This window comes from Carassius auratus, chromosome 4, assembly GCF_003368295.1.
Source record: "Carassius auratus strain Wakin chromosome 4, ASM336829v1, whole genome shotgun sequence".
In the NCBI taxonomy this organism is placed as follows: domain Eukaryota; kingdom Metazoa; phylum Chordata; class Actinopteri; order Cypriniformes; family Cyprinidae; genus Carassius; species Carassius auratus.
Window position 1 is genome coordinate 23,372,008 of NC_039246.1, and position 26,445 is coordinate 23,398,452.

Genomic DNA, 26,445 nt, shown 5'->3' on the forward strand with positions numbered 1-26,445 from the left:
CTCAATTCAAGTGGAACATACACTCATCGTCTCTTCTTCTTTACTAGTTATAGCACAAAATAAACATGAATGGGCATCAGAAGATGTTTCAACTGCCGAAAGATGTCAATACACACCATTTTTCAAGTTAAAGTCCACTGATGTCAATCTAATCTCCTGTTTCAGCTTTATGATTGGTCAGATCACCTGTCAATCAAACTCCCGGTGAAGGGTCAATTGTCTCATAATAAAGCTGCTCAATGATAACAGAAATTTGGAGGTGACTGATAAATTTCTTGTTGGCTTATTGAACCTGACAATCTGGTTGACTATAAATCATGATAATCAAAGGAACCAGATAAACAAGATATAATAAAAGAAATGTTTCGGCAAATGCTGATATTGAAAAATTACCCATGGAGAAAAACAATGGGTAACAGTTAAAGTGGCCAGTTGTAACATGACTCAACACAATGGATGTTATAGATTTTGTTCAGAATGGAATACTATTATACTGCATAATGTGCAGTATACAGGGTGAATTTATGTCAATTAGGCCACCTTCTAACATTCAACAGCTAGTAATAAAGTATTCAGAAGTCTATTCATCGAAAAAATAAAAAAAAACGGTTTTCACAAAAATATAAAGCAGCAATGCTTTCAACATTGATAATAATAAATGTTTCTTGCCCAACAAATCAGCCTTTTAGAATTGAACAGTATTGAACATTTTGGCACCTGTAGCATTCTGTGCATATAGAAATGTCCCAGTACTGTAATATTCTAAGGACACTGATTAATATTATACACACACACACATACACATACATATACATATATATATATATATATATATATATATATATATATATATATATAAAATATTCTCTGTGTTTAGATTTCACAGTTGCAAGATGACAAAGAGCCACTTCCTGAAGATGAGGACCTGATTGAGACCTATGACATCCAGCACTTGGTGAGCATCCTGCATCTTTTTATTTTATGGCTTCAATTATATAATTTTATCAAATAACTCAAATCAACAACCCTCTTAACAAGTATTTCTCCTTCATTTCTAGGCTATTTATGGACTTTCAAACTGAGGAAACACTCCCTTTGTTAAGAATCACTGGGAAAGACAGTCACCGTCTTCTGATTCATTTGCTGATAGTGGGTCAGGAGACATCCTGGGAAGACAGAAAGTGGAGCTAACAAAGCCTTCAACATCTGAACTAGAAGAATAACACCAACTGCAACATTTAGAAAGCAAGTGGAGTTTTGATTTTTACAGCCTCATTACTGAGGCAAATACAAGATGACAAATGCCAGTTAGTATAATACAGGAGGTGGAGGCCCTTTTAGATAGAAAAACACATTAAATCTGCATTTCTGGTTACGAACTGTTCACTAAAAGTCTTCAAAGAAGAGGAACATTTAATATGTGGAAATAAATCACCTGAGAAAAAGTTGAAATGCATTACGATGGGTCTCTGTGTTTTATTGTTTCATTAGTCTGCTGACCCCGATTTGTTCTCAGATTGGATATAACTAGAGTCAGAAATTGAAAATAAAGGTCTGTTATGTTATCAGTTTTTTCTCTTTTTTGTAAAGTATTATGAATGAGTCAAGTACAATGAACAGATCACCACATACTTCCTGTGTTGATGTATTTCCTATTACAACAGCAAATTGAGGTGGAGCACATCCAATGGTTTATTACTTTTTAAAAGAGCCGATAGTTTTTAGTTTATAAAACTGTGTAACTCATTATCTGCTGTTGCTAGTCAGAAGCAGGTGGTATTAGGTGTGTGGCATTTTGTAGACGATCTGATTGGTCAAAAATTTCTAGTGCAAGAGCTGTCATTCAATTCTGTCAATTTTCCTGGAAAAAGAAAGACTAATGTTTAAACGTCCAAAGTGAATTTTATCAGTTTTTAGGAGTAGATGGCCTCAAATCAAACAGACATGGACTAAACGGCACAAGTTCAATTTTGAAAAACAATGCTACACATGAAGAAATTTGACCCTATGTAGACCATCATCTTATTAAATGTCTGAAATTGTCCAAACACATAAACAGAATGGAGGGAGAACTTGCAGTTTGCCTAAGATGAAACAAATGACAAGCTCAACACAAAAAGCACTAGTATAATTTCTGTTGACATTCCTGTGTTGCTCTATTTGGAGGCCCATTGTGTACTTAAAACATTTAGCAACAGTAACTGAGCACATTAAACACACAAGAACATGTGTGCCTGATACACACACACACACACACACACACAAATCCCTGAGTACTCACTGACTGACTGACCCAGGCTTTCTAAGGTACGTTGTGTTGTATCGAGTCTTTTCTCTGATCTTTAGTATTAGTATCTGTGCATAATTCAACAAGGCTTAAACCAGAACAGCAGGTCACTTCTTTGTCAATGACACACCTTTCCTAATAAATGTATGACTAATTAAATGTTAATGCAAGGGTTATGTTGTAATGTGTCGGGATGATATCAGTGAAAGTTAGAATTGATTAATTACTGAGGTGAGGATTGACGCTTTATCTGCAAAGATCACACAGTGATCATCTGATTATTATTATGGCTCTAGGAGTAAAGTCTATGCTGTAAAAGTCTGCCTAGAGTACTGATATATAATTTTTCCCCTCAGTGATGACGCATAAATAATGTAATGATAACGATACAAGGACAAAAGAACTGGGACTATACGATATATAATATTTACATTACATATGCAAGTAAATGTTATCAAATACAAATAAAAAAGTATATGATTCATGTTACTGTGTCTAATAATTATTATATTCATCTGTATTACAAATTGCTATTCAAAGCTTGGGGTCAGTATGATTTTTGTTTTTAAAGAAATGTATTCTTTAATTCCACAAAGATGTATTAAATGGTTTAAAAGTGACAGGAAAAAAAAAAAAAAAGTATATTTATAATGCATAATAAATACAGTTCCTTAGAACTTTCTATTCATCAAAGAATCCAGAATTTATTTATTTTTTTTACACAAAAAAATTAACTGTATTAATAAAAAAATGGATCTTCAACACCAAATCATCATATTAGAATGATTTTCAAGAAACTAAAGTCCAGAGTAATGGCTGCTCAAAACCTTATTAGGTTTAAATTACATTTGAACATACAGAAATAATAATTCATAATATTACTGTTTTACTGTATTTTTTATTAAATAAATGCAACCTTGGTGAGCATATTTCAGAAACATCTTACCCCATACATTTGAACGGCAGTGTATATTACCGTATACAATAAAATAGCATTGATATTTCTTATTTTTCCTGTTTTACTGCTTGCAGTCAACAATCATACCAACATAGGTCACCACGCTTGTATATATCCCTAGATATCAAGCGCATCTTTTCTCTCATATCATGTTACTGATAAAAAGCGGTTGTACTTCTATGCAGTTATCTAGTATTTAAACCTCTTATATCAAAGAGCTGCCAGTTCTGATGTGAACTGCTGGAGCTGAAGAAAACAGAAGCATCAACTAATTTGATGATAAAAGCTGCAGCTGGATATACTCATTCATAAATCTGATTAAAGGACATCATGTCCAAATGTTTACTTTTGGAGGCAACAACAGGGCAAGAAACAGGGTTATTTATAACTGTATTATGTAAATTACATAATGTTAACAGAGCAACTATTTTGAGCACTTAAAATTTTTTTGTTAATGTTAAACATACTGACAATCATACAGGTTCATTTTACTTAGAAAACAATAATATTTATATTCTTAATAATACTAGTTGTATTATTTTATTAACAATAACAGCAAAAGCATACTTAATTCTTTATAAAATATCATTTAAAAGTTAATTATTAAGGAATTTATACTTAAATATTGTTTAATTAAATCCATTGTCTTAAAATGTATACTGTATATTTGTGACTGACTGTTAACAATGTAACTTATTAACTGATGCATTTACACTATTTTTGGGGGATTACTAATATTTTTTACAGTGTACGCTCATACATAAACACACCCACATCAAACATTTCTTAACAAAAATAGCCTAGTGATAAACATATTAATGTGACATTACTAATCATACACAGTTGAGGATTTTTAAGTCATGTCTTCTAGAGAATCACATGCGAATGAACTCACAAGTCTCTCACAATTACAATGAATTGTGCATCACTGAAAAGGAGTTCAGGTTAGGCAACAGGAAGTTTGGTTGTAGAAACTGTACTTATCAGGTTTACTTCATGTAACTTGGTTAAAAGCATCTGCTATATAGACTTACTAAAAATATTTGTGTTATTATTATTTTTATTTGCCAAGTTACCTAGCAAACTTCCTCAATACACAATACAGTACGTTCCTTATTGCTTTTGTAAAACTGAATGACACAAACTTTTATTAAAACATGAACTAATTAAGCATTAGCATGTGACATGTAAACAATAACAGAATGTTATTCTGTAGATGCAGCAGACACAGTAATAGGTTAAGAGCTAACTGATTATATACATCAATTAGTTTAGAACAAATTAAATGTTCTTTTGATCAATCAGCATCCTGAACTTTTAACTAATATCAATTCAAAAAAGTTTTTTTTTTTTTTGACACAAAAAACAAATAAAATAAAAATATTGAAATTCAAACTTCAAATGAATAGGTTTCCCACATTATGTCTGCAATATCAAAAGATTTTGCCTTAAGATGATTCGAGAGGATTAAAAGAAGCAATCGATAAGCGGTTGGCTTTTGCCAAGTTTTTATCAGAAAGAACAATGGTCAAGGATAAGACGGAGATGTGGCTGGCAATGTAAAGAAGGTATCTTGATAACTGTTAATAATTACAGACGTGATAAGTTTAACAATTTATAAATAGACATGGTCTTAAAGGTCTCAGACCACTGCAACTTTTGAAGCAAAACAGGGACAGCAAATTGGAAATATTTGATACCTCACTGAACAGGTAGGATTATAATATTGCAAAAATACACTGCTGTTTTAAAAGTTGTGGGTTGGTAAGACTTTTTATGTTTTTTAAATAAATAAAAAAATGCATTTTGTTTTCAGGATTCATTAGAAAGTTCAAAAGAACAGAATTTAATAATCATAATAATAAAAAATAAAAAAATATTTTGTGACCATGTGAATTTCTTTACTGTCACTTTTGGTCAATTTAAAGTATCAATTCCGAATTTAAACATAAATTTCTTAAAAAAAAATAGAATTGTAGTATAAATATGAATTTAAGTCCATTCAATTGAATAAAACCATTCCATGAATAACAAAAATCAAAATCCAAAATCTGATTTAAAAAGGCAAAACCTAAATATGACGTAAACAAAAAGATAAAGCTAAAAGCTCAGTTTTATGAACAAAATTATAAGCAGTCTTGATAAACCTTCAAAGGATTCTGGTATTACAGATTAAAAATAATAAGACTGAATAAGAATGAATGTTATTTGGAGCTGCTGACCACATATTATAGATCATGAAATCATAACTGTTGACAGAAAGCCTAATTAGCAAGAATATTTTCATATACAAGAGACCAGCATCCTTAATTAATGAAAATCCCATGGGAACATCTATTGTATTTTAGAGATATCAAACTAAGCATGCAGGTGGACACACACATACACTCATATCATACACTCATCACGACAGACATGTGAACTCACACTGTGTAATAGCATGATGTTTACTCATAGTGCGTTTGAGAAAACACCTCTAACTTACACATCTTTTCCATGATTATCAATATAAATACAAATGCAAGAGATCCAGCTTGACAGTTGCCAGAGTTGTAGCAGATATTGAGGAATTACATTTATTTGGTTACCTCACACAGATCAGAAGGAGTTTTGCCCCAGCTCTACCAGCACAACATGCTCCGACCCTCAACACGGAGGTATTCAGTGAGCAGACCGCTTTACTCAGAAGACACCTTTGAAGACGAACACGCAAAAGTCTATCGGAAACGCAAGAGACTGCTGGACCATTTTATACAGTACTTCACGTAAGCCTGATCTCTTAACATTTTGAGAGAAAATTGTAATAAATACAAGCAAGAATATATTTCATTTAATTACTACTTTATTTATGAAGCTGAAATATTATTTGTTTGCTAGTTGTACTTCTGAACGTGCAAAGAATGCTGCTGTTTCTCTGCTGCCTATCATTGGATGGATGAAAATCTACTCAGTCAAAGACTGGCTGTTGAATGACATTGTGTCCGGCGTCAGCACAGGATTGGTTGCCGTACTACAAGGTAAAAACACATTACGCTCTAATTGAGTGTTACTCAACAGGAACATTTCCTAAATAAGCTCAACTCTTGAAATAGATTCATGATATTAGATAAATGTGATGTGATATCGAGCCGTAAGAATGTTACACTACAGGAATCATACTTTATCTTTGAACACTGAGCTCTGTGACTGATGTGAGCACTATTGCAGTTTTTATGCGATAACTGAAACGACTAAATGTGTCAAAAAAGGTGAAAAGTGCTTTATCTGTAAACTGTTGTTGAAATGATTAACATGTCATCAAAAATGTAGTGCATATTGAGCAAAGGTAGCATTTAAGATTAAGAAGTTTGCTGACAAATATATACATTTTTTTACATTTTAGTACATGCACAGTAAAGAAACTTTCCTAACTTTCAAAGAAAAATATGAATTTTTTTTGCTTATGTTATGCATGTACTCCAAAAAAACATTGAGTGAAAATTGAAAAAAGTGAATGGGGTGTTGATAAAGGGTAGAGTATTTGAATAAGGGCATCTTCAAATCAGATGAAGATTATTTAACTATGCTACTATGGATTGATTAATAATTATCATCATCATTATTTCCTCAGGACTAGCCTACAGTTTGCTGGCATCCATCTCTCCCTGGTATGGACTATATGCTGCTTTTTTCCCAGTCATCATTTATTTTTTCCTGGGCACTTCACGACACATTTCTGTAGGTGAGTGCATTTGTGAACAGATTATGCGAATGAGGCAAACAACGTTGTCATTGACACACCAGGACTATCTAGCTGTTATAAAACACGTCTTAATATAACGCTATAAATAAATGCCATTAACATTTATTGTGACTGAAGTAGCCTCTAATTTAGATCTGGCACAGTTGATCTCAATTAAAATACCTCTCTGCCATAACATACTCGGCCAGCTTTTCAACAGCTTCTACAGCTTCTTTTATATTTCACTGGAGAAAGGTTCAAATCTTCACAATTATTTGGCAAAATGATGTCTTAATGCACATAAATAATGTATATATGTACGTGTAAAATAAAATGTTTTATTATATATTACTACACATTATTATAATTACTACAACGGATCATCAAAGTGCAGCTTTTGATTGAAATCTCCAATTATGCAATTATTATAAGATTCAATGAGAGGAAAAAATGACAACAATACTAACAAATGATGTTTCATAGGTTGAAATAATGTGATATATATATATATATATATATATATATATATATATATATATATATATATATATATATATATATATATATATAAAATGTATGAATATTTTATATTATTTCAACATGTGGACTTGAATCAGACAGATTGCCAAAATTAGGCAATTATTTCTGCCTGTTTATCATGACATGTGATATACTGTAAATCTACTCACACCAGGAGCTTTCCCTGTGCTGAGTCTCATGGTGGGGGCCGTAGTGACCAGATTGGTGCCCGATGAGGGTCTGCCTGCCAATATCACTGCTTTTGAGGGCCTGACGAAAGATGAGCAGAGAATCTTAGTGTCTGCCTCCCTCACTTTCCTAGTGGGTCTATTCCAGGTACATCGACCATCCCCTTATTAAAAACGTAAAAGCAATGTTAGTTTTCAATCACACCACTGCTTATCTTCATTCTGTTTGTTTCCAGCTTGGTATGGGGCTGCTGCAGGTGGGATTTATTGTGATGTACCTGTCGGATACTCTGATATCTGGATTCACCACCGCAGCTGCTGTTCACATCCTGGTTTCGCAGCTCAAGTTTGTACTAGGACTGACTGTACCAGGTTTCAGTGGACCACTGTCTATTATATATGTAGGATATAAGACATTTTTCTTGCTCCTTGTGGTCATGATCGTTTTCTTTAAAGGGATACTCCATCCCAAAAAGAAAAATGTCATCATTAATCACTTACCCCCATGTCGTTCCAAACCCGCAAAACTTTGTTCGTTTTCGGTACACAATTTAAGATATTTTGGATGAAAAAAGGGAGGCTTGTGACTAGGGATGTCAACGATTAATCGATGATCGATTAATTGTCGATAAGAGATGCAATCGATTAAGGCTATCGATGGTCGGTTAACCGATTCAATGTTGGGCTGCGTGCGGCTCATGCGCACTCAACACGTGCGAGCGGCTGTGAGTGACGGTGACGATATATAAAAGCATCATCATTCATTCACAATGTACAAATTAAGCTTTTAATGTGATTTAAACTTTAAAGTACATTAAAATAGAAACAACATAAAAGTTCTTCAACATTAAATGCAATAGAAATGTAGTTACTAATCATTTCATCAGATAACTGTTTTATATCGTGCGCTTTGCAGGGCTGCGGGACACAGTGACAGGACAGGTAGTCTATTCATTCCTACAACTTGTTAATTCATTCCTACGAATTATTAATGTGGCAATTGTCCATGTTTCATTAATTTTGTTCCCTAAATAACCCATGATTTAAGTGAAATAAGGGAACAAATTAATATTCTTAATTCATGAAATCTTTAATTTCCCTTCCCATGTTTACCACAGTAAGAGATGCGAAAACAGTTATTAAAAGCGAAAGATAATAAAATAAACCTGAGAAATTAGAGGGTTAGACTATGAAGATTTAGGAAAAGAAACAATGCCTAAATATACTGAATTTGTGGAAATTCGTGACCAACCGGCAAACCAGAACAAAGCCGCGTAAATGAAGACTATGGGGTCCAAAAGCATCGTGATCTAACATTTTCCAGTTAACCTATTATTCCTCTAATAAACAAAGCTTTTATACCACACTTGTCATAATCAGATCTTATCATTTCTAAATAAATAATTGCTGGATTCAAAACAGCGATTAATAGGCGCTGTGACCGACATAATCCTGGAGCATTCAGTTTAAATAGACCGTAGTATACCGGTCCACTCTGCTGTTATGCCAAGGACGTTTTTGCTCATATGAAGAGGATCATCTTTTCCGTCTATATGCGAATGCGTGTTAAGTACAAGCCTAGTTTACATTATAAATAATAGTTTAACATTCAAATACATTGCGAATATGGAAACATTTCGATTTGTGCCGAATGAGACATGAGCAATAACCTCCAAATAAATCTAGCCAAAGCCGCGCTCGCTCATCCTCGACTGCACGCATGCACTGTCACGATCTAATGATTTTAATGATTACTGATTTTTAAAAATCTGACATTTTCTAGGACAGAATCCAGCAGGATCAAATTAATGTGAGCAACTGTGTTTTGGTGCAGCAGCGCCGATGTAGTTCACTTAATGTGCAGCGCAGTCACACGCGCTCCACATTTCGGATAATTTTATACAATAATGTCAGTTGAAAACATTGCAATTGTGCTTTAAAATACAACAACGAGCACCACAAAACCATTTAAAGATGCGCGTTCAGCGTTCTCCGTGCGGGATTGGAAACTGTCAACAAAGTAAAATGACCTCAAAAGTATGGCGCGCTCTCTTCATTTTATCAAATGATCATAATCGCATCTATTCATTTTATAATCCTGCTACTAGCATTTTATTCAGACTAAAACCTCTTTAATTCAAGTGAGAAAGCGTTTTGTGTGTGTGTGGGGCTTTTGCACATCCTGTCATACCGCTGACTGCGTGCCTGCAATAGACGCATTTTGCAGTATTATGGTTAACGATTAATCGATTAATTGATCGTTAATTTAAACGACGATCGATCATGGAAATAATCGAAATTTGACATCCCTACTTGTGACTGTCCCATAGACTGCCAAGTAAATTACACTGTCAAAGTCCAGAAAAGTATGAAAAGCTTTCTTAAGGATGTGCTGTTTTCTTTGTTTACTTACGCACTGATTTGAAAGAAAACAGCGCATCCTTGTGGCGAGGCTGACACAGAAGAGTGTACGCTGCCTGCGGTACTGTGATGCAGAGAGATATAGGGAAGACAAATTGTTAAATAAAGTCGTTATTTTTGTTTTCTTCTCATACAAAACGTATTCTTGTCACTTCATTACATTACGGTTGAAACACTGATGGCAGATGGAGTATTCTGAGGATGCTTTTCATACTTTTCTGGACCTTGACAGTGTATTTTACTTGGCAGTCTATGGGACAGTCACAAGCCTCCCGGGGTTTCATCCAAAAGTTCTTAAATTGTGTACCGAAAACGAACGAAGCTTTTACAGGTTTGGAACAACATTGGGGTATGTGATTTATGTCAAAAATTTTATTTTGGGGTCGAGTATCCCTTTAACTTGCCTAACAAAAGCTTAATTATTTCTACACTTCAAAAACCATCACATTTCTCTTAAGTATAATACAAGTGTATTTTCATCCATATGTAAATGAAAAAATTAGGGTAAAACAATAGTCGACAAAATATCTAACTCACAAACCCACAGCTTGCATTAAAATTGAGTTCATAAGTGTTTGTAGTATAACTAGACTAATTCTAGCATTATTTGTTTGAATGTAAATGTCTTGTAAAACAATCTGTCCTTTGGTTTCTCTTCAGACTCTTGAGAGTGTATTTACCCAGATCACCTCCACTAATTACCATGATCTGGTGACTTCAATTGTGGTGATGGTGATGGTGTTGGCCGTAAAGGAGATCAACGACAGATTTAAGTCAAAGTTACCAGTGCCCATTCCAATAGAAGTCATTATGGTGAGTTGAGTGAACCCATTTCTGTACCTATATAACCTTTACCTTTTCTGTAACCTGACATTTCGAAAAGTTAATCATCTTTATGACATAATAAAGTTTATCAACCGATATTGATTTATATTTTTCAAACTATCCTGCCAAGCACTGTATTTGTTAATATTTGTTCAAGTGCTTATGATTTCCTAAGTGCACAAGTTCTTGTCTCGTCTTATCTATTGAGTTCAAATCAAGTTTTAAATGTCAGACTCATTAAAAATTACTTTTACCAACAGACCGTTATCGCGTGTGGCGTTTCCTACGCATTCAACTTCAGCGAAAATCACGGAGTGGATGTGGTGGGGAAAATTCCAAACACGTAAATAAATAAATAAATAAATATATATACACACACATTATACATTTTAGTTCATTTTTCAAAAGGAGAAAACTATACATTTTTAATGCATATACCTGCTAAAAGATCATCTTGGCCAATTTAGATCCTTACAAAGAGTCTGTAAATAGAAAAAAATACAAATAAAAAAACCATTTGTTACACAGTAACAAAAACAAATGCATATGCCTCAGAGCACAAAGCTAACTGAAGAGAACTGTAGGTGTCATAAAAAATAAACACATTTTCATCTGTCCAGGTTTGAGTCCCCAATCGCTCCGAGCCTGCAGGTTTTCCAGATGACAGCAGTGGAGGCTTTCCCAATAGCTATTGTGGGATTTGCCGTGGCTTTTGCAGTAGCTAAAGTCTATTCTGTGAAGCACGACTACCTTATAGATGGAAATCAAGTAAGTCCTGAATAATATTCCATTTAAAAAGCAACAAACAACAAGAACATCTGCAATGACACATATAAACACACAGGAACTCATTGCCTTTGGGGCAAGCAACATCTTTGGAGGAGCGTTCAAGTCTCTGGCAGCCAGCACGGCTCTCTCCAGAAGTGCAGTTCAAGAAAGCACCGGAGGAAAAACACAGGTAAACAGCTCAAACTGTTTGCAAGCTTTCCGTCTTGGCTGGAACACAAAAATATGATTTTGCATCTGTGGTGTATCAATTAGGGAATTTGTTTTCCAGCAACAGAAAAATACTGGCCTCTGGCGTTCCAAAAGAGTGTCGACATGTTGCAATTAATACAATAAACAGAAGGGTGCCGTAAATATTACATCATATTCCGTCTCATAAACATAAAAGTTATGTCAAAATGTTCTTTTCAACCATTCAATAAGGTCGGTAAGATTGATTATGCGTTTATTTAATCAAAAATACAGTAAACGGATATTATTTGAGTACTGAATATTGTTTTCTATTTTTAAAATCAATGATTTTTTTAAGATGATGACTTTTCAGCTACTTCAGTGTCACATGATCCTTAAGTAATCAATCAAATATGCTGATTTGAGAAACATTACTTATTATTATCATCGTTAAAACAGTTGTGCTGCTTAATATTTCTGAAGAAACCATGAATCAAGAAAGTTAATGAATTGAAGGTTTAAAAGAGCAGCATTTATTTGAAACCGAAATCCTTTATAACATTATAAAATGTCTTCACTTCTACTTTTGATCAACTGAATGCATCCTTGCTAAATCAAATAATGAATTTCTTTTCAAAAAATGTATTTTCAGATAGCCGGTTTACTTTCTGCTCTTATTGTGCTGGTGGTAATCTTGGGGATAGGGTTTCTGTTGGAACCTCTACCAAAGGTAGGAATCATATTCAAGGTGTAAATCCTTTAATAAAAGAAAAGAGTTGTTGTGATTTGAGGTAAATATGGAGTTGTGTGACTGCAGTCAGTGCTGGGTGCAGTGGTGATCGTGAACCTGAAGGGGATGTTGATGCAGGTGGTTACAGTCCCTTACCTGTGGAAGAAAGACCGTCCTGACTGCGTAAGAGCCTTTGACCTCTAAATCTACAAATCATCTAAAGAGGGGATTTTAGAAAAAGTGCAATCAAGAAGACAAATTTGAATGAGAATTACATTCTGGAATCTCAAATAATTTACCTGTCTAATGGTATAGAGTTTCACTGATTTCCATTCTCGGTGCACTATCTTTTTCCTCCAGATTGTTTGGGTGGGGACCTGTCTGGCTGCTATATTCTTGGGGCTGGACTTAGGACTTGCTGTTGGTCTTGGACTGGAGCTCCTCACTGTGGTCTTCAGGGCTCAATTGTAAGTGCTGACAGATCTAATTAACTAGATGAAAAATAATATACAATTGGAGTTCATTTGAATATTGTATACATATTTACTGCTTCTTTAAAGATACTGTGATTTAGGCAAAGAAACAACTTTTCTAAATCACTGTAATATACATTCTTATTTGTAATAAATTTTGTTCTTTTCTTGTTTTTTTGGTAGTAATTTATTTATCTTTTCTGATCTGCAGTCCACGCTGCTGCGTCCTGGCTAATATCTCAGGAACAGATATCTACAGAGATCGCAAGGACTATGTCAATGTAAGTGTGCTACAGACACATCCAAATTTGACAACATAATCATTTTGTCTTATTTCTATTACCTATTACTTGGTTACATGAAAGACCAAGATAAGGACCATTAAAAGTGCTGTGAAAAGAAGCATATGCCCGAAAGCCACAAAAGTTTGCCTTTGCTTCATTTTTTCATCTTTCTGAATCTCCTACAGATCTATGAGCCAGAGGGAGTGAAGATTTTCAGAATCCCATCTCCCATTTTCTTCGCAAATATCGATTTCTTCAAAGACAAACTGAAGGAAGCTGTGAGTGCAGCAGTTTCAGTGTGACAACCCTGACTTCAGACGACATTAGCGACTGACATGATTATAATCTAACCCATTTACTTTCTGGCAGGTGGGCTTTAATCCTTTGAGAATCCTGAGGAAGAGGAATAAGGCAGTGAAGAAGATTAAGAAAATGATGAAGAAAGGGGAGCTGACCTTAACATCTGTACGTCTTGAAGTTTGAAAACATGATTACAACAAACTTAAGGAATCCCAGATAGATGTTATGTAATGTGGATGTATTGTATCTAGTGCTTTGATACCTACATCTAAGATTTCTAAATCTTAATTAGATATCTATCAAAAGTTAATTTGACTTCTTTCGGATATAGAACGGACTACAGGCCACATGCTCAATGCCCATCGAAGAGTCAGAGGATGAAAGCAACATGGAGGATCTAGACAAGCCCACAGACTACTCAGATCTTCCGATGCAGGTGAACTGGAGTGCAGAACTTCCTGCCAACATCCGAGTTCCTCCAGTGAACATCCACAGTTTGATCCTGGACTTCTCTGTGGTCTCATTCCTGGATATATCTGCACTCAAGGGTCTTAAAGCGGTATGGCAGCTGTGTTCATTCTGAAAACAAAATGCACTATTAATAATTTTTTGCTAATCAATGCAAGCAATTCTAGTTTAATTATTTAAAATATCTAATGAACCATAATCACTTCGATTAACAGGCCTTAAAGGAATTTATACGCGTCAGTGTTGATGTTTACATAGTGGGCTGTGACCGTAAGTTTCCCTTTCAGGATATATTTGTATGTTTTCTCCTTATCTACAATACCACGGCTATTATAATATAGCTTAATTGTATGTAATAACAAAACAGCACAGTAACTCTCACCTTTGACATGTCGTTTCCAGCGTATATCATAGAGAAGCTGAGGAATTGTACATTTTTTGATGATGAGATCAAGACATCTATCTTCTTTTTGACCATCCATGATGCAATGCTATTCATTCATGAGTCCCATCCACCGAAGACTGTGAGCGAGAGGGTGAACGAAACTGATTGATTTGTTCATTCAAAGATTCATTCATTGCATTTATAACAAATGCATAATTATCATTTGCACTGATTTGAATTTATGTAAACAGGTCTCAGGAAGTTCCCGATCTCAACACATTAACAGTAGCAGCATATCCAACGGGTTGAAAATCCAAGCGATGGAAGTAAGTGACCCAGCAAGCACCTGGGATTAAACCTGTTAAAATATTAAATCATATTAAAAATTATGATTTAAAGCAATAGTGCATCATGATTTCTATTCAGGAGAGAAGTTCTCGGTTGGGTTAATCTGCTTTAATTTCTGCAGGACGTGAAAATGGAAGTCGAAACAGACACCAAACCAGAGACAAGGTTTTGAAGTGAACCAACTTGAAACTTTCACTATGTAGTACTTCTGTATATATAATAATTAACTTGATTTAGCATGTAGCAGTTTGTATTCCGTGTATAGCGCTGCGTGCAGAATGAATTAGCTTGAGATTATGTCAATGTGTCATGTCACTAAATTATTGGATTTGTGGTGAACACATGCTTTTATCAGTTCACTATCAGTGAGTTTTGTATATTTACATTTTTTTCTTTTTTGAATAGTATGTATTTTTTTGTGGACTATTTTTATTCTGAAAAAAAAAAAAAATTATATATATATATAAAGTCCTTTCTGACCTGAGTCAAAATTATTTTCAAGTATACAAATAAAGACACGTGCAGATCTAACCATTTTATTTTTCCTGGAGTAATAACTCATTAAAAAAAATATCGTTTTAAATCGAATTCCTAGGTGTAAATGACGAACTATCTGTATGAGAACGCAAGTTATGCTTGAGGAAATAAAGAGGGAAAGATCAAATAATTTCTCCTAAAAAAATTTAAGAGAAAAAATAATAATAATTTTATAGCTACTGAAGATGACTTTCTCAAATATAAAAATAGTAAAGTACCAATGAGTCAGGGCAGAAATGTTATTTATTTAGTGCTATTAATAATTATTTCTTGTACATTAAAGATTAAGACTTTTTAAATCAACAAATGCAACCAAGTTTAATCTCATTATTATACCAGTATTAATAAGAAGCACTCTTGGGAAAAGTGGGAAAGAGCCAAAAAAGGACTTCAACTTGAATTTTATGATATAATGAATAAAAAAATAAAATAATAATAATAAATAATAGTAAAAATTGTGATTACTTAGCAACATTTAAGAAGTAATATTCTTTCTTGTACTGTAACAACATCATATTTACCAATCTGATTTTAGTTTTAGATTGAGATTAGATTGAGATTAGAGATTGGCTTGGCACAGATTGCAAACAGGACCCAAATGCAGATCAGCCAGTGGAGCTTAAATAAGGATATTTATTAACAAAAACAAGGAGAGACACAAAAACTAGACTAATTGCAGATAAAAGTCAAACGTGGAAAGAAAATAAAAGTGACAGGAAATTCCTGTGATAAGGAATATAAAACAAAACAGAACACAGATGAGCAGAGCAAATACGCAGAAAGAAATAACTTGACTCAACCGTCAACAATCAGAGAAACTATGGACAATAATGCACCACATAGGACAGAAAACAGAAGGAGGGTAACAAGACACACATGGGTACAGCAACTGAACCGATAACCAGATAATAAGAAGGACAGTGTCAAGACAATAAACAGGTGAGCACATGGCACAAAGACATGACAAGCCATGTGCTCAGACAAGGACACAGGAGACCTCTGGTGGCCATCTAGAGAACACCCGCTGATGACAGTGACGAACATCCTAGCAATAATCTCTCAGATTTCAAGTGTTGGTTAGCCTATGCTATTATTGCTATTATGGCTGGATGCCTATTACAAATAATAGAGATAAACAAAGGAAGCTTGGCTTAATGAACATTAGATCCCTTTCTAAAAAATAAGTTTGATAAATATGATCACAGATCATAAATTAGGTGTGCTCTGTTTGACAGACACCTGGCTAAAACCAGATTACATTATTTTAAATGAGTCTACCCACAAGATTATATACATGAGCCGCATCCAAAAGGTAAAAGGGGAGGTGTTAGTAGTCTAGTTATATGAAGTAATGATGCTGTATATAACGTTATCCATAGAAACAAGTCTTAATGATAAATCCTTTACTGACTACTTTATGCAGGCCACCAGGGCAACATACAGACTTTATCAAAGAATTAGCTAATTTTCTAACTGAGGTAGTGCTCCAGATAAAGTCTTAATTGTTGGTGATTTAAATATCCATTGATTATGAAAAATATGTATTAGGATCAGCATTTATAGACATCCTGAACTCCACTGGGGTTAGACAACACATGTCAGGGCCTACTCATTGTAATCATACTTACATACATACCCCATAACCTTCAAATTGGCTGTTACTAGGCCTCTCATTAAACAACCATAGCTAGATCCTCAAACATTATTCAATTACAGACCGATCTCAAATCTCCCTTTTCTGTCAAAAATAATAGAAAAGGCAGTCTCCTCTCAGCTGTGTTGCTTATTAGAGAGAGATGGTATCTGTGAGAATTTCCAGGCAGGATTTAGATCGTATCACTGAGCCTGGCATTTCCCAAGGATTTTTCGCCTTCTCTGCACCGACAGAGTTTAGGGTCCATGCCACTGTCACTTTTGGCTTTTGACTGATTGCAGAGACACAACTGGAAGAGAGCTGCACTGGATGATGACATAACTGAATCATTAATGAACTGATTTTAGCTGGAAGAAATTACTCTGTTATAGTCCTCTAGTGTTATTGAACTATTTTCCTCTTTGAAACTCTAAAGCTGCTTTGACACAATCAGTATTGTGTAAAGAGCTATATAAATAAAGTTGTTATGTTATGGTTATAGAATTATGATTGTGTCGTTCAAGTCTGGTTCCTGGACAAACACAGGAACAAGGAACTAGTTCAATTTGAACTAGTCCACACAATGGAAGATTAATGAATTGTATTAGAGGAAAGAGAAACACGTGTACAAATAATAGATTATTTCACAATATATGTGGTGCGCTTCTTAACTTAGTAACTTGGCCTATAACAGCTGATAAAGATAGTGTTTAATCAGTCTGAATGAAAGTAATTACAAATTCTGGCAAAAGGAAATACTGTATCAGGGAAACATGGACCTTTGGACCACAGTTTATATGAATTGGTCATAAAATTAGGTCTGATATTTAATTAAATAATGAACACTCTGCAAAAACAAATCACACAAAAACTAATGGAATGCATGATTATAAAACCCATTTGATAATACCTAGAATATCATATTCAACTGTAGGCAGCAGATCCTTTATTTAGCACCCAAACTCTGGAATCTACCTAGCATTTTACTGAAGGCAGATCTCTGTCAGTTTAAATCTGGATTAATTGTCAACTGTTTGTCACTGTAAAGGTGCTTTGACACAATCAGTATTGTATTTAGTGCTATATAAATAAAGGTGACTTGACAAACAATGGCCTGTTTAAAAATAAAATTTAGATTACCATTCACAGGAGCTTTGCCTTATATGGACCTCTCATAAAAAAAAAGAAAAAAAAAGTTAATTTGCATAAAGCATAAACTGGTAACAAAAGCATCTCTAAGTCTGTGATGATCATTAGTCATTAGTCTAAATGGAGGAAGTTCACTGTGACTTGTATGCAGGAATTCATAACAAATCCACGTGGGTTGACATAGTATTTCCTGTAGTTCTATTTTTGTTTCCTTCTCTAAAACACATGTAAATAAGGAAGAATGATAAAAAAAGAAAAGAATCCATTGTGATAAAATCTATCAATGATTAAAACTCACAAAAGAAATCCCAGAATATCTGTGATAAGACGAATGACAACCCACTCATCATACAAACCAGACTATATAAAGCACTCGAGATGCTTCTGAAAACGAACCAACCAAAATGCAGCCCTCCGGTAGACACTATGTGGTGGTAAGACCTCTATTTTCAGAGGACTCCTTCGCAGAGCAGCACGAGAGGATCAACAGGAACCGCAAGACTCTGCGGCACCATCTGAAAGACTATTTCACGTAAGAATTGAGACTCAAGTCTTTTCATATAGTCCTCATTATTAGCCTTTGCTTTCCTTATGTCTTCTGTGATACTTTTAAAATAGCAGGTCCTTTAAGTCGAAATATGGTATCACATCTGAAGTAGTAGTGATATTTTTAAGATAATGTCTGAAACATGACTAAATGATGCAACAAGAAGCTTGAGCAAATTGTGTTTATATTGTTTGCACTGTAGTTGCGATCGAAATCGTGCAAAGAATGCAGCTCTTTCCCTTCTACCGATCATTGGATGGATGAAGAACTACAACATCAAAGAATGGCTGCTAGGTGACATTGTTTCAGGCATCAGCACTGGGCTAGTGGCAGTGCTACAAGGTATCATGTTTAACATGCATAGTTTGGCTAAAATAATTTTTGTTAAGAGTTTGTAAATTCTGTAATACAGAAATACATTGTAAAAGGAATATGCACACCACCTCACTGGATTATGTCGTATCAGGACTTGCCTTCTCTTTGCTGGCCTCTTTACCTCCGGGATATGGACTGTACACTACATTCTTCCCTGCAATAATCTACTTCTTTTTGGGAACCTCCAGACACCTGTCAGTAGGTGCGCAATATGTATTTACATTTACATGGCATGACATTTTTTTTCAAAGTTTTAAAAAAAACAATGATTATTTGAGTATGCTGTAGAAGAGATTTATATTTCCGTATTTCTATTTAAAAATTCAATTCAATACCAAAACTTAATTATTATTATTTTAAAAATATTTTCCCAATATAAACATGCACACAATATCACAGAAGGCTACTTAATTAGGAGTGAAGGTTCGTGCACAAGTGAATAATATAGCTCCTTTCTAACTGGACTGTGTTTTAGGGGCCTTTCCCATTCTGAGTCTAATGGTGGGCGCTGTTGTCACCCGACTGGTTCCTGATGGCGGGCCGCCAGCTAACATCACTGGATTTGAAGGACTGAGCATGGAACAACAGAGGGTTCTAGTTGCTTCCTCGGTTACTTTTGTTATGGGAGCATTTCAGGTACATAAAACAAACACATTCATATTTTTTAACACCGAAGCATGAAATACTGTAGCTTAGCAAAAGCAGCAACACCAACAACAATATTAATAAGAAATTATTATTACTACTACTATTATATATATTTTATAATACACAATATTAATACAAATATCGTATAATTTTCTTTTGATTTCGGGACGAAATATGAGAAGAATTTGTGCATTTCAGATTTTTTTTTTAGATTTACTCTCATAAACAATAAATGCAATCATAAATAAAATGGTTTTAAGAAAATTACATATTATTTTTACTGTTTTCAGCTTATAATGGGGCTGCTGCAGGTGGGCTTCATCGTCATGTATCTGTCAGAGACTCTGGTGTCGGGATTCACTACTGCGGCTGCTGTTCACATTCTGGTATCCCAGCTCAGGTTTGTGTTGGGATTGGACTTTCCTGGTGTAAACGGACCACTCGCCATTGTCTATGTGAGTTCAAGTTTTTATTTTTGTATTATATAGCTCTAAATGATTTTTTTTTCTGTGAATGTATATCAAACATTTGGTATTTGATTTCAGACTCTGGAGAACGTTTTTAGAGACATCACGAACACCAATGTGGCCGACCTGGTGACATCTATTGTGATCATGGTGCTTGTGCTTATTGCGAAGGAGATCAATGACAGATTCAAGTCGAAACTACCTGTGCCCATACCTATAGAAGTCATCATGGTAGGTAGAACTACTGAGTTTGACCGCGTTAGCACAAAAAATATAACTTCTTTATCAAACTTCACCACTTCATGTAAATCTACCCAACAGACCGTTATTGCTTGTGGAGTCTCTTATGCATTCAACTTCGAAAACCGATTTAATGTGGTTGTGATTGGGGAGATGGTAAACGGGTAAGAATCTAAAAATATATGTCATCTACAATACTGACAACATTTCAAGTGATGTAATGCATATAAGTGATGTAAAAGTGTACAAATTCAATATTAAAATATATTATATTTATTATATATTGAAACCTCAAATCCTAGAGGAAAATCAGCATCTATTATATAACATCTCTCTTTCTTAGCTATGAATCCCCAATTGCTCCAAATCTGGAAGTCATCCAGGAGAGTGCAGTGGAGGCTTTTCCTATGGCCATAGTGGGATTTGCTGTGGCTTTCTCAGTAGCTAAAGTCTACTCGATCAAACATGACTACACGATTGATGGGAACCAGGTCAGCTGAGGCTCTATTCACTACAAACACTGCAAATTCTGAGGTGTAATGTACATCTCAGTTTGGTATTTTGAAAATCAAAAAGGACGTGTTTTATACACTCAGGAGCTCCTTGCTTTCGGGGTGAGCAACATGTTTGGGGCATCTTTCCGAGCATTTGCTGCCAGCACAGCCCTTTCTAGAACCGCTATACAAGAGAGCACAGGAGGGAGGACGCAGGTAAAACTCACGCTATTCTTTGAGCTGAAACCATCCAGTGACCGCCTACAAGAAATAATCGTTAATGTTTGTTTTCTAACATTTGTAGATAGCTGGAGTTCTTTCAGCCATGATTGTACTGATTGTGATTGTAGCAGTAGGATTTCTACTTGAGCCATTGCCCAGGGTGAGAATTTTTATGTCTTAGTATGCAAACTGCATAACGTAAGCACTGTACTAGTCACAATAGTGATGTAGGAGTCCATCTAATGAGTTTTATGCATCTTTTCCAGTCTGTTCTGGGAGCTTTGGTCATTGTTAATCTGAAAGGCATGCTGATGCAGTTCCGAGAGCTGCCGTTCTTATGGAAAAATGACCGGACTGATTTTGTGAGTTTCTATTTTCTTTACCACCAGTTCTTTTGTGAATGATCTTTCATTGTCTGATCATTTAGAAGCAGTTTTAAAATCTTAATTAGCAATGCATACAGCTAGAGCAAAGCCGAGTCTTCAAGATCAGAAGTTCAAGTCCAAGTGTCCGTCTCTCGTAGGTGACCTGGGTGGTGACCTTCGTGGCCTCTCTTTTCCTGGGGCTGGATTTGGGGTTGGCTGTGGGTCTCGGGGCAGAATTGTTCACTGTGGTTTACAGGACTCAATTGTGAGTATGGTTAATGGCACCTACAAATGAATCCAAAACACATCCAGAAATATTGCTGGATAGTGTTGAATTTCTACTGACCTTGCATGATAATATTTTGTATACTGCAGCCCACGCTGTTCCCTCCTGGCCAATATTACAGGAACTGACATCTACAGGGATTGCAAAGACTACAACTGTGTGAGTGCTGATCTCATTTTATCTTCCTCTACAACAGTGGTTTTCAACGAGGGGGGCCTTGGCAAACTTCCAAGTAGGCAACTGGGTAACTTAAAAACATTATCTTAAACAAAATGCTGATGTAAACTATTAATATTAATATACTATTGTCTTAGTTACACCAGTGCCAATATCGAGGACTTTGAAAATTTGGTTTGACAACGGGGTGCCTTTGAGTCAAAGTATTGAAAACCACTGCTCCAGATTCTTCTCACTTGTACAAATACCCTCAAAATCTTGTATTGATGTGATTTTGTTCCATTTTAGATTTACGAACCTGATGGAGTTAAAATATTCAAAATTCCCTCACCCATCTTCTTTGCTAATATTGATTTCCTCAGAGACAAACTGGTCCAAGCAGTAAGTTTAAGTTTATTTTCCAAGAAGTGTATAGAAACATGTCTATATGCCTAAATTATGATTATTTTTTTTCTAGGTGGGTTTTAGTCCCCTAAAGGTGTTGAAGAAAAGGAACAAAGCTCTGCGAAAGATCAGAAAAATGTTGCGTAATGGAGAACTGGAAGTTTCAGAGGTAAATCCTTATCATTGATATGATTTATCAATGTTTTGTTTTTGTTTTTTTATTGATTAATTTGACAGTATAATTAGGGACACTAACCCACTTCCCATACATTTGTTTATTTGTTTGTTTAATTAAAACCTCTTAACTGTCACCCGTCCCCTTAGCAGGACGCATAAGTTTACTTCACTATATAACAAATAAATCCTAAACTAATCTTGACAAACTATATATCATTGGAAACGATACAATCATAACAGGAGTTCTGACCTTTATCACAAAACGTATTTCTTTGTTGGACTTTTCACTATTGCGCTTTAGAAATCATCATAAATTATACTTTACTTCGAAGCTTAACATTTTTAAATTCATCCTTTGAAAAACATCTTACAGTCAGACCTTGCATTACCATGGAAATGGTACATCAAAATCAAATTACAAAATGTTTTTGATCACGAATTATAAAAATGTAAGTTTAGATCAAAAACAGGTTAATATATCATATATATATATATATATATATATATATATATATATAAGGGATGCACGATATTGGATTTGGCCGATATTCAAATATTGCCGATACCGATACCGATATATATACACATTTTTCGCCTGATATATTTAAACTTTCATTTTACTGAAGAGAAATCCATGTACCTCTTCTGTACTGATTCTACCATAATTGTATTATTTTACAAATGTAGACAGACATTCACACCTGAAAAACAGGTCTTGGTGCTGCTCAGGATGACGGCTCTTAAGATGTGTAATCATATTTGTAGTGTTGAAAGACTGTTGTTTTACGCCTCCTCGCATCACTTGTGCTTTACAAATATTGCAAATAGCAACTTTGTTATCTGTTTGACAGATCTCGAAATGCCTCCACACAGCTGACATGTTGTAAGTTTAAGTTTTTGGCGCTCAAGCTACGTTTATGGTCGTCGCACGCGCACACGCCCCCCTATCGGTTTGGCTCATCGGCAGAAATATTCATATCGGCCGATGCCGATGATGCTCATTTTAAGCTTTATGCCGATGTTGTGCCGATATTATCGTGCATCCCTAATATATATATATATATATATATATATATATATATATATATATATATAACATTTTAATGTATTTATTCATTCTTTTTTATGGATTAGTTGGACAGGATAATGAAGGGCACGATGCATATTGTTTGTTTACTTGTTTTCTTTTTATTACTAATACTTTTTTACATGAATCGGTTACTATAAAATTATTTTACTTTTTTTTAAGCACACAATTGTAACAACACTAATTAACCTATCCTTATCCTTTACGTATACAGGGTGGCCTTAAGGTGAGACAACCATCAGCTGATACTTCAGAGGACAACAGCATGGAGGGTCTGGACCAGCCCATTGATTTCTCTGGCATTCCAATCCAGGTGAACTGGAACACAGAACTGCCGGCCAACATCTCTGTCCCTGCTGTGAACATCCACAGTGTGGTCCTCGACTTCTCGGCGGTCTCATTCCTCGATTTATCTGCTCTCAAGGGCCTCAAAGCGGTAAAATGGCTTTTTATGAGATACAGCATACTGTATATTTCCACTGGATCTGGTTTCCATGAGGTCTAGCCTAATTATACTCTGTTTGTTTTTTTCTTCTTATAGACCCTGAAAGAGTTTTTACGAATCGAGGTTGACGTCTACATAGTCTCGTGTGATGGTAAAACAATCTCCTGCAGATTTTCCTTACTACCAATCATTTTGTTTCAAAACCTCTTCATTAAAACAACTCTGGTCTCGTTACAGTGTACATCATGGAGAAACTTCATCAATGTTCATTTTTTGATGACGAGATTAAGACGTCCATCTTTTACCCCACACTACATGATGCCATGTTGCACATTCTGGAGACGCATCCAGATCACGGAGAACTAGAAAAGGTATTCAGTGCAATTCAATATTTTGATAATATTTCATATTTGACTTACAACAACCATCACGATTCTAAGTAATCCTGATCCATGTCTATCTGTGTTGTGATGTTTGCAGGATCTAGACATAAACTACGAAGTGATTCAGAGAGACAGTATAACTGTGTGAAGAACAGAAGACTGTGAGCTGAAATACTCTTTAAATCAGACATGAAAGGTTGTGGTAAAAGTTTTATGAGTGCAGCCAAACAATGTGGCTAGACATTGCTTTCAACACTGTCACAACACATTATCTAGACATTTCATTCTGGCCAGTGGCTGTTTTGAGAAAAATGCACTATTTTAGTTTACAACAACTTGAATTTATTGTTACCGTTTACTGGTGATTTACTGTCCTAACAGTAAATTAATTAATCGTTGTTTGTGGTTTAGTGGACAAACTGTCACAAGGGGCGAGCAGAAGCATTACAAATGTTAACTGAGTGAGACAATTAAGTTTTGAAGACAAGACATAGCTATGAATGAAAATATCTCCTACCTTACAAACGAGGACTTCCGTAATAACGTTCATCTAATACCTCACGTGTTCCTGCTCAGAGAGCAAAGTCTACCTGTACAGGTGACTTCCAGGTCTTAATCCTCCGTAGTCTTGTAAATGTTTCCACCTTGATGTATTGGGACAAGGAACATTATTTAAAAACGCGGAAAGTGTAACGTATCATTTATTTTTTAAACGCACAAACCGTTTTTCAGGGCTGCAGATGGATTTCTGAAGTCGGTGTTTCGCCAACCAATCAAAATCCTGACGGGCGTGACGCCATATAATATTTAATGTAGTTTTAATGTACTCATTTTACTTTTTCGGACTGATAAATGAAATGTCTGCTCTTCTCCTGTGGAGTCCACGCCGTCCCAACAAAAATGTATGCCACAGTTCCTACGTTACTTAGCCTATTATATTTGTATATTTATTCATGTTGGATTTAGAATATATATATATTCTGTAAAGCTGCATTATTCAGAATCAATTTCCTCTCTCTCTGGAGTGTTTTGCACAGACCTACTTGTCTATATTATATTTATGTATGTTATTTACTGCACTATGTATTTTGAAACAAAACAATCCAAGCATGTACTGTTGATTTTATAATAAATGCATCTGTACAACAAATTGAATAGAATAAAAGTAAAGAAAATACTAGTAACCCGCCTTTTATTTTATTATATATATAAATTGTATATTTAAATGGCGAATATGTTAAGTATTATAATGGTCACATGAAGGTTTTACAAAATTTGCAAACAGCCAATAAAGACTGGAAAAAGAATACATTTTAGAAACAATTACTAATGTACCAATTAAATTCAGTTATTAAAGTAAGATTATTTAAAGCTAGTTTTGTGTTTAATAAGAAAGTATTATAAAGTAAAGTAGACATTACAAATTGTTTCTTTAGAAATAAATATTTTATTTGATTCAATATAAAATGTATTATACATAATCATTTAGGCTACAACGGCCTAACATAATTTATGGAACATAAAAGAAGATAATTTGAGAAACATCTCTTTTTTTTTCATACAATGAAAGTCATTACTAAAACGGCCTTATTACCAACAGTATTCAAAATACCTTCTTTTATGTTCCACAAAAGAAAGTTTTGAAATGACACGAGAGTGAGTGAATGATTACAGTTTTTATTTCTTGGGTGAGCTATGAGTTATTATCATCATTATTATTATTATGAAATGGTACATGCAAATACTCTGCTATGGCTTTTAATGTAATTTGTTTTCTGCAAAATTGAGCAAAACACATATTGTGTTTAAAATATAAACATCAACTTCTTATTTACTGAACTGTTGTATAAAATCACATTCAAACTTTTGATATTCAGGACAAAATCACCACTCATCATCCCATCACATGATACTCCTCTCTGCTGCTTATATCTCTTATCATATGATATACATAGAAGACTCATA

The 26,445-nt window shown here is 34.7% G+C and overlaps 3 protein-coding genes and 1 long non-coding RNA gene across 5 annotated transcripts in view; 3 read left to right on the forward strand and 1 right to left on the reverse strand.

Annotated features, from left to right (window-relative positions):
* The window catches only part of slc26a4 (solute carrier family 26 member 4), a 10,128-nt gene extending 8,525 nt beyond the window's left edge, over positions 1-1,603 (forward strand). The window contains exons 20-21 of the mRNA XM_026233429.1: positions 878-955; positions 1,059-1,603. Coding sequence (XP_026089214.1) covers positions 878-955; positions 1,059-1,082 — 102 coding nt within the window. The 3' untranslated portion in view covers positions 1,083-1,603. The remainder of the gene's footprint in view (positions 1-877; positions 956-1,058) is intronic.
* Positions 1-25,379, reverse strand: part of LOC113063315 (uncharacterized) — a 25,772-nt gene extending 393 nt beyond the window's left edge. Inside the window, exons 1-6 of one of the 2 annotated variants that reach the window (XR_003278661.1) lie at positions 25,203-25,379; positions 24,998-25,124; positions 12,906-13,097; positions 12,763-12,823; positions 11,358-11,401; positions 7,656-7,755 (exon numbers count right to left, since the gene is read on the reverse strand). This is a non-coding gene — a long non-coding RNA (uncharacterized LOC113063315). Of the gene's footprint in view, positions 1-7,655; positions 7,838-11,357; positions 11,402-12,762; positions 12,824-12,905; positions 13,098-24,997; positions 25,125-25,202 lie in introns of those variants that run through there. The other variant, XR_003278662.1, reaches the window with a different exon arrangement.
* LOC113063209 (chloride anion exchanger-like) lies at positions 2,268-15,257 on the forward strand. Its single transcript, XM_026233439.1, has 21 exons — positions 2,268-2,307; positions 5,843-6,010; positions 6,123-6,262; positions 6,856-6,966; positions 7,661-7,821; positions 7,910-8,074; positions 10,755-10,907; positions 11,180-11,262; positions 11,540-11,687; positions 11,764-11,877; positions 12,529-12,606; positions 12,694-12,789; positions 12,967-13,073; positions 13,291-13,360; positions 13,549-13,641; positions 13,733-13,828; positions 13,995-14,222; positions 14,347-14,401; positions 14,534-14,667; positions 14,768-14,842; positions 14,986-15,257. Exons 2-21 carry the CDS (start codon positions 5,880-5,882, stop codon positions 15,034-15,036), a joined length of 2,289 nt encoding a protein of 762 aa, XP_026089224.1. The 5' UTR covers positions 2,268-2,307; positions 5,843-5,879; the 3' UTR covers positions 15,037-15,257.
* Positions 18,485-24,628, forward strand: slc26a3.1 (solute carrier family 26 member 3). Its single transcript, XM_026233453.1, has 19 exons — positions 18,485-18,715; positions 18,894-19,072; positions 19,197-19,307; positions 19,581-19,741; positions 20,044-20,208; positions 20,299-20,451; positions 20,542-20,624; positions 20,804-20,951; positions 21,057-21,170; positions 21,259-21,336; positions 21,443-21,538; positions 21,700-21,806; positions 21,917-21,986; positions 22,293-22,385; positions 22,462-22,557; positions 23,867-24,088; positions 24,194-24,248; positions 24,335-24,468; positions 24,578-24,628. The coding sequence occupies exons 1-19, from the start codon at positions 18,588-18,590 to the stop codon at positions 24,626-24,628; spliced, it is 2,244 nt and encodes a 747-aa protein (XP_026089238.1). The 5' UTR covers positions 18,485-18,587.
* Positions 25,380-26,445: the final 1,066 nt, after the last annotated feature.

What these genes read in the sequence shown, in the direction of transcription:
- slc26a3.1 (XM_026233453.1), top strand. Translation starts at nt 18,588, where the DNA reads ATGCAGCCCTCCGGTAGACACTATGTGGTGGTAAGACCTCTATTTTCA. An exon ending in GCACAGGAGGGAGGACGCAG is followed by an intron (nt 21,171 to 21,258) that starts GTAAAACTCACG and finishes TAACATTTGTAG; the next exon opens with ATAGCTGGAGTTCTTTCAGC. An exon ending in AAAATGACCGGACTGATTTT is followed by an intron (nt 21,539 to 21,699) that starts GTGAGTTTCTAT and finishes CGTCTCTCGTAG; the next exon opens with GTGACCTGGGTGGTGACCTT.
- LOC113063209 (XM_026233439.1), top strand. Translation starts at nt 5,880, where the DNA reads ATGCTCCGACCCTCAACACGGAGGTATTCAGTGAGCAGACCGCTTTAC. An exon ending in CATTTTATACAGTACTTCAC is followed by an intron (nt 6,011 to 6,122) that starts GTAAGCCTGATC and finishes TTTGTTTGCTAG; the next exon opens with TTGTACTTCTGAACGTGCAA. An exon ending in CGAAGACTGTGAGCGAGAGG is followed by an intron (nt 14,668 to 14,767) that starts GTGAACGAAACT and finishes TTATGTAAACAG; the next exon opens with GTCTCAGGAAGTTCCCGATC.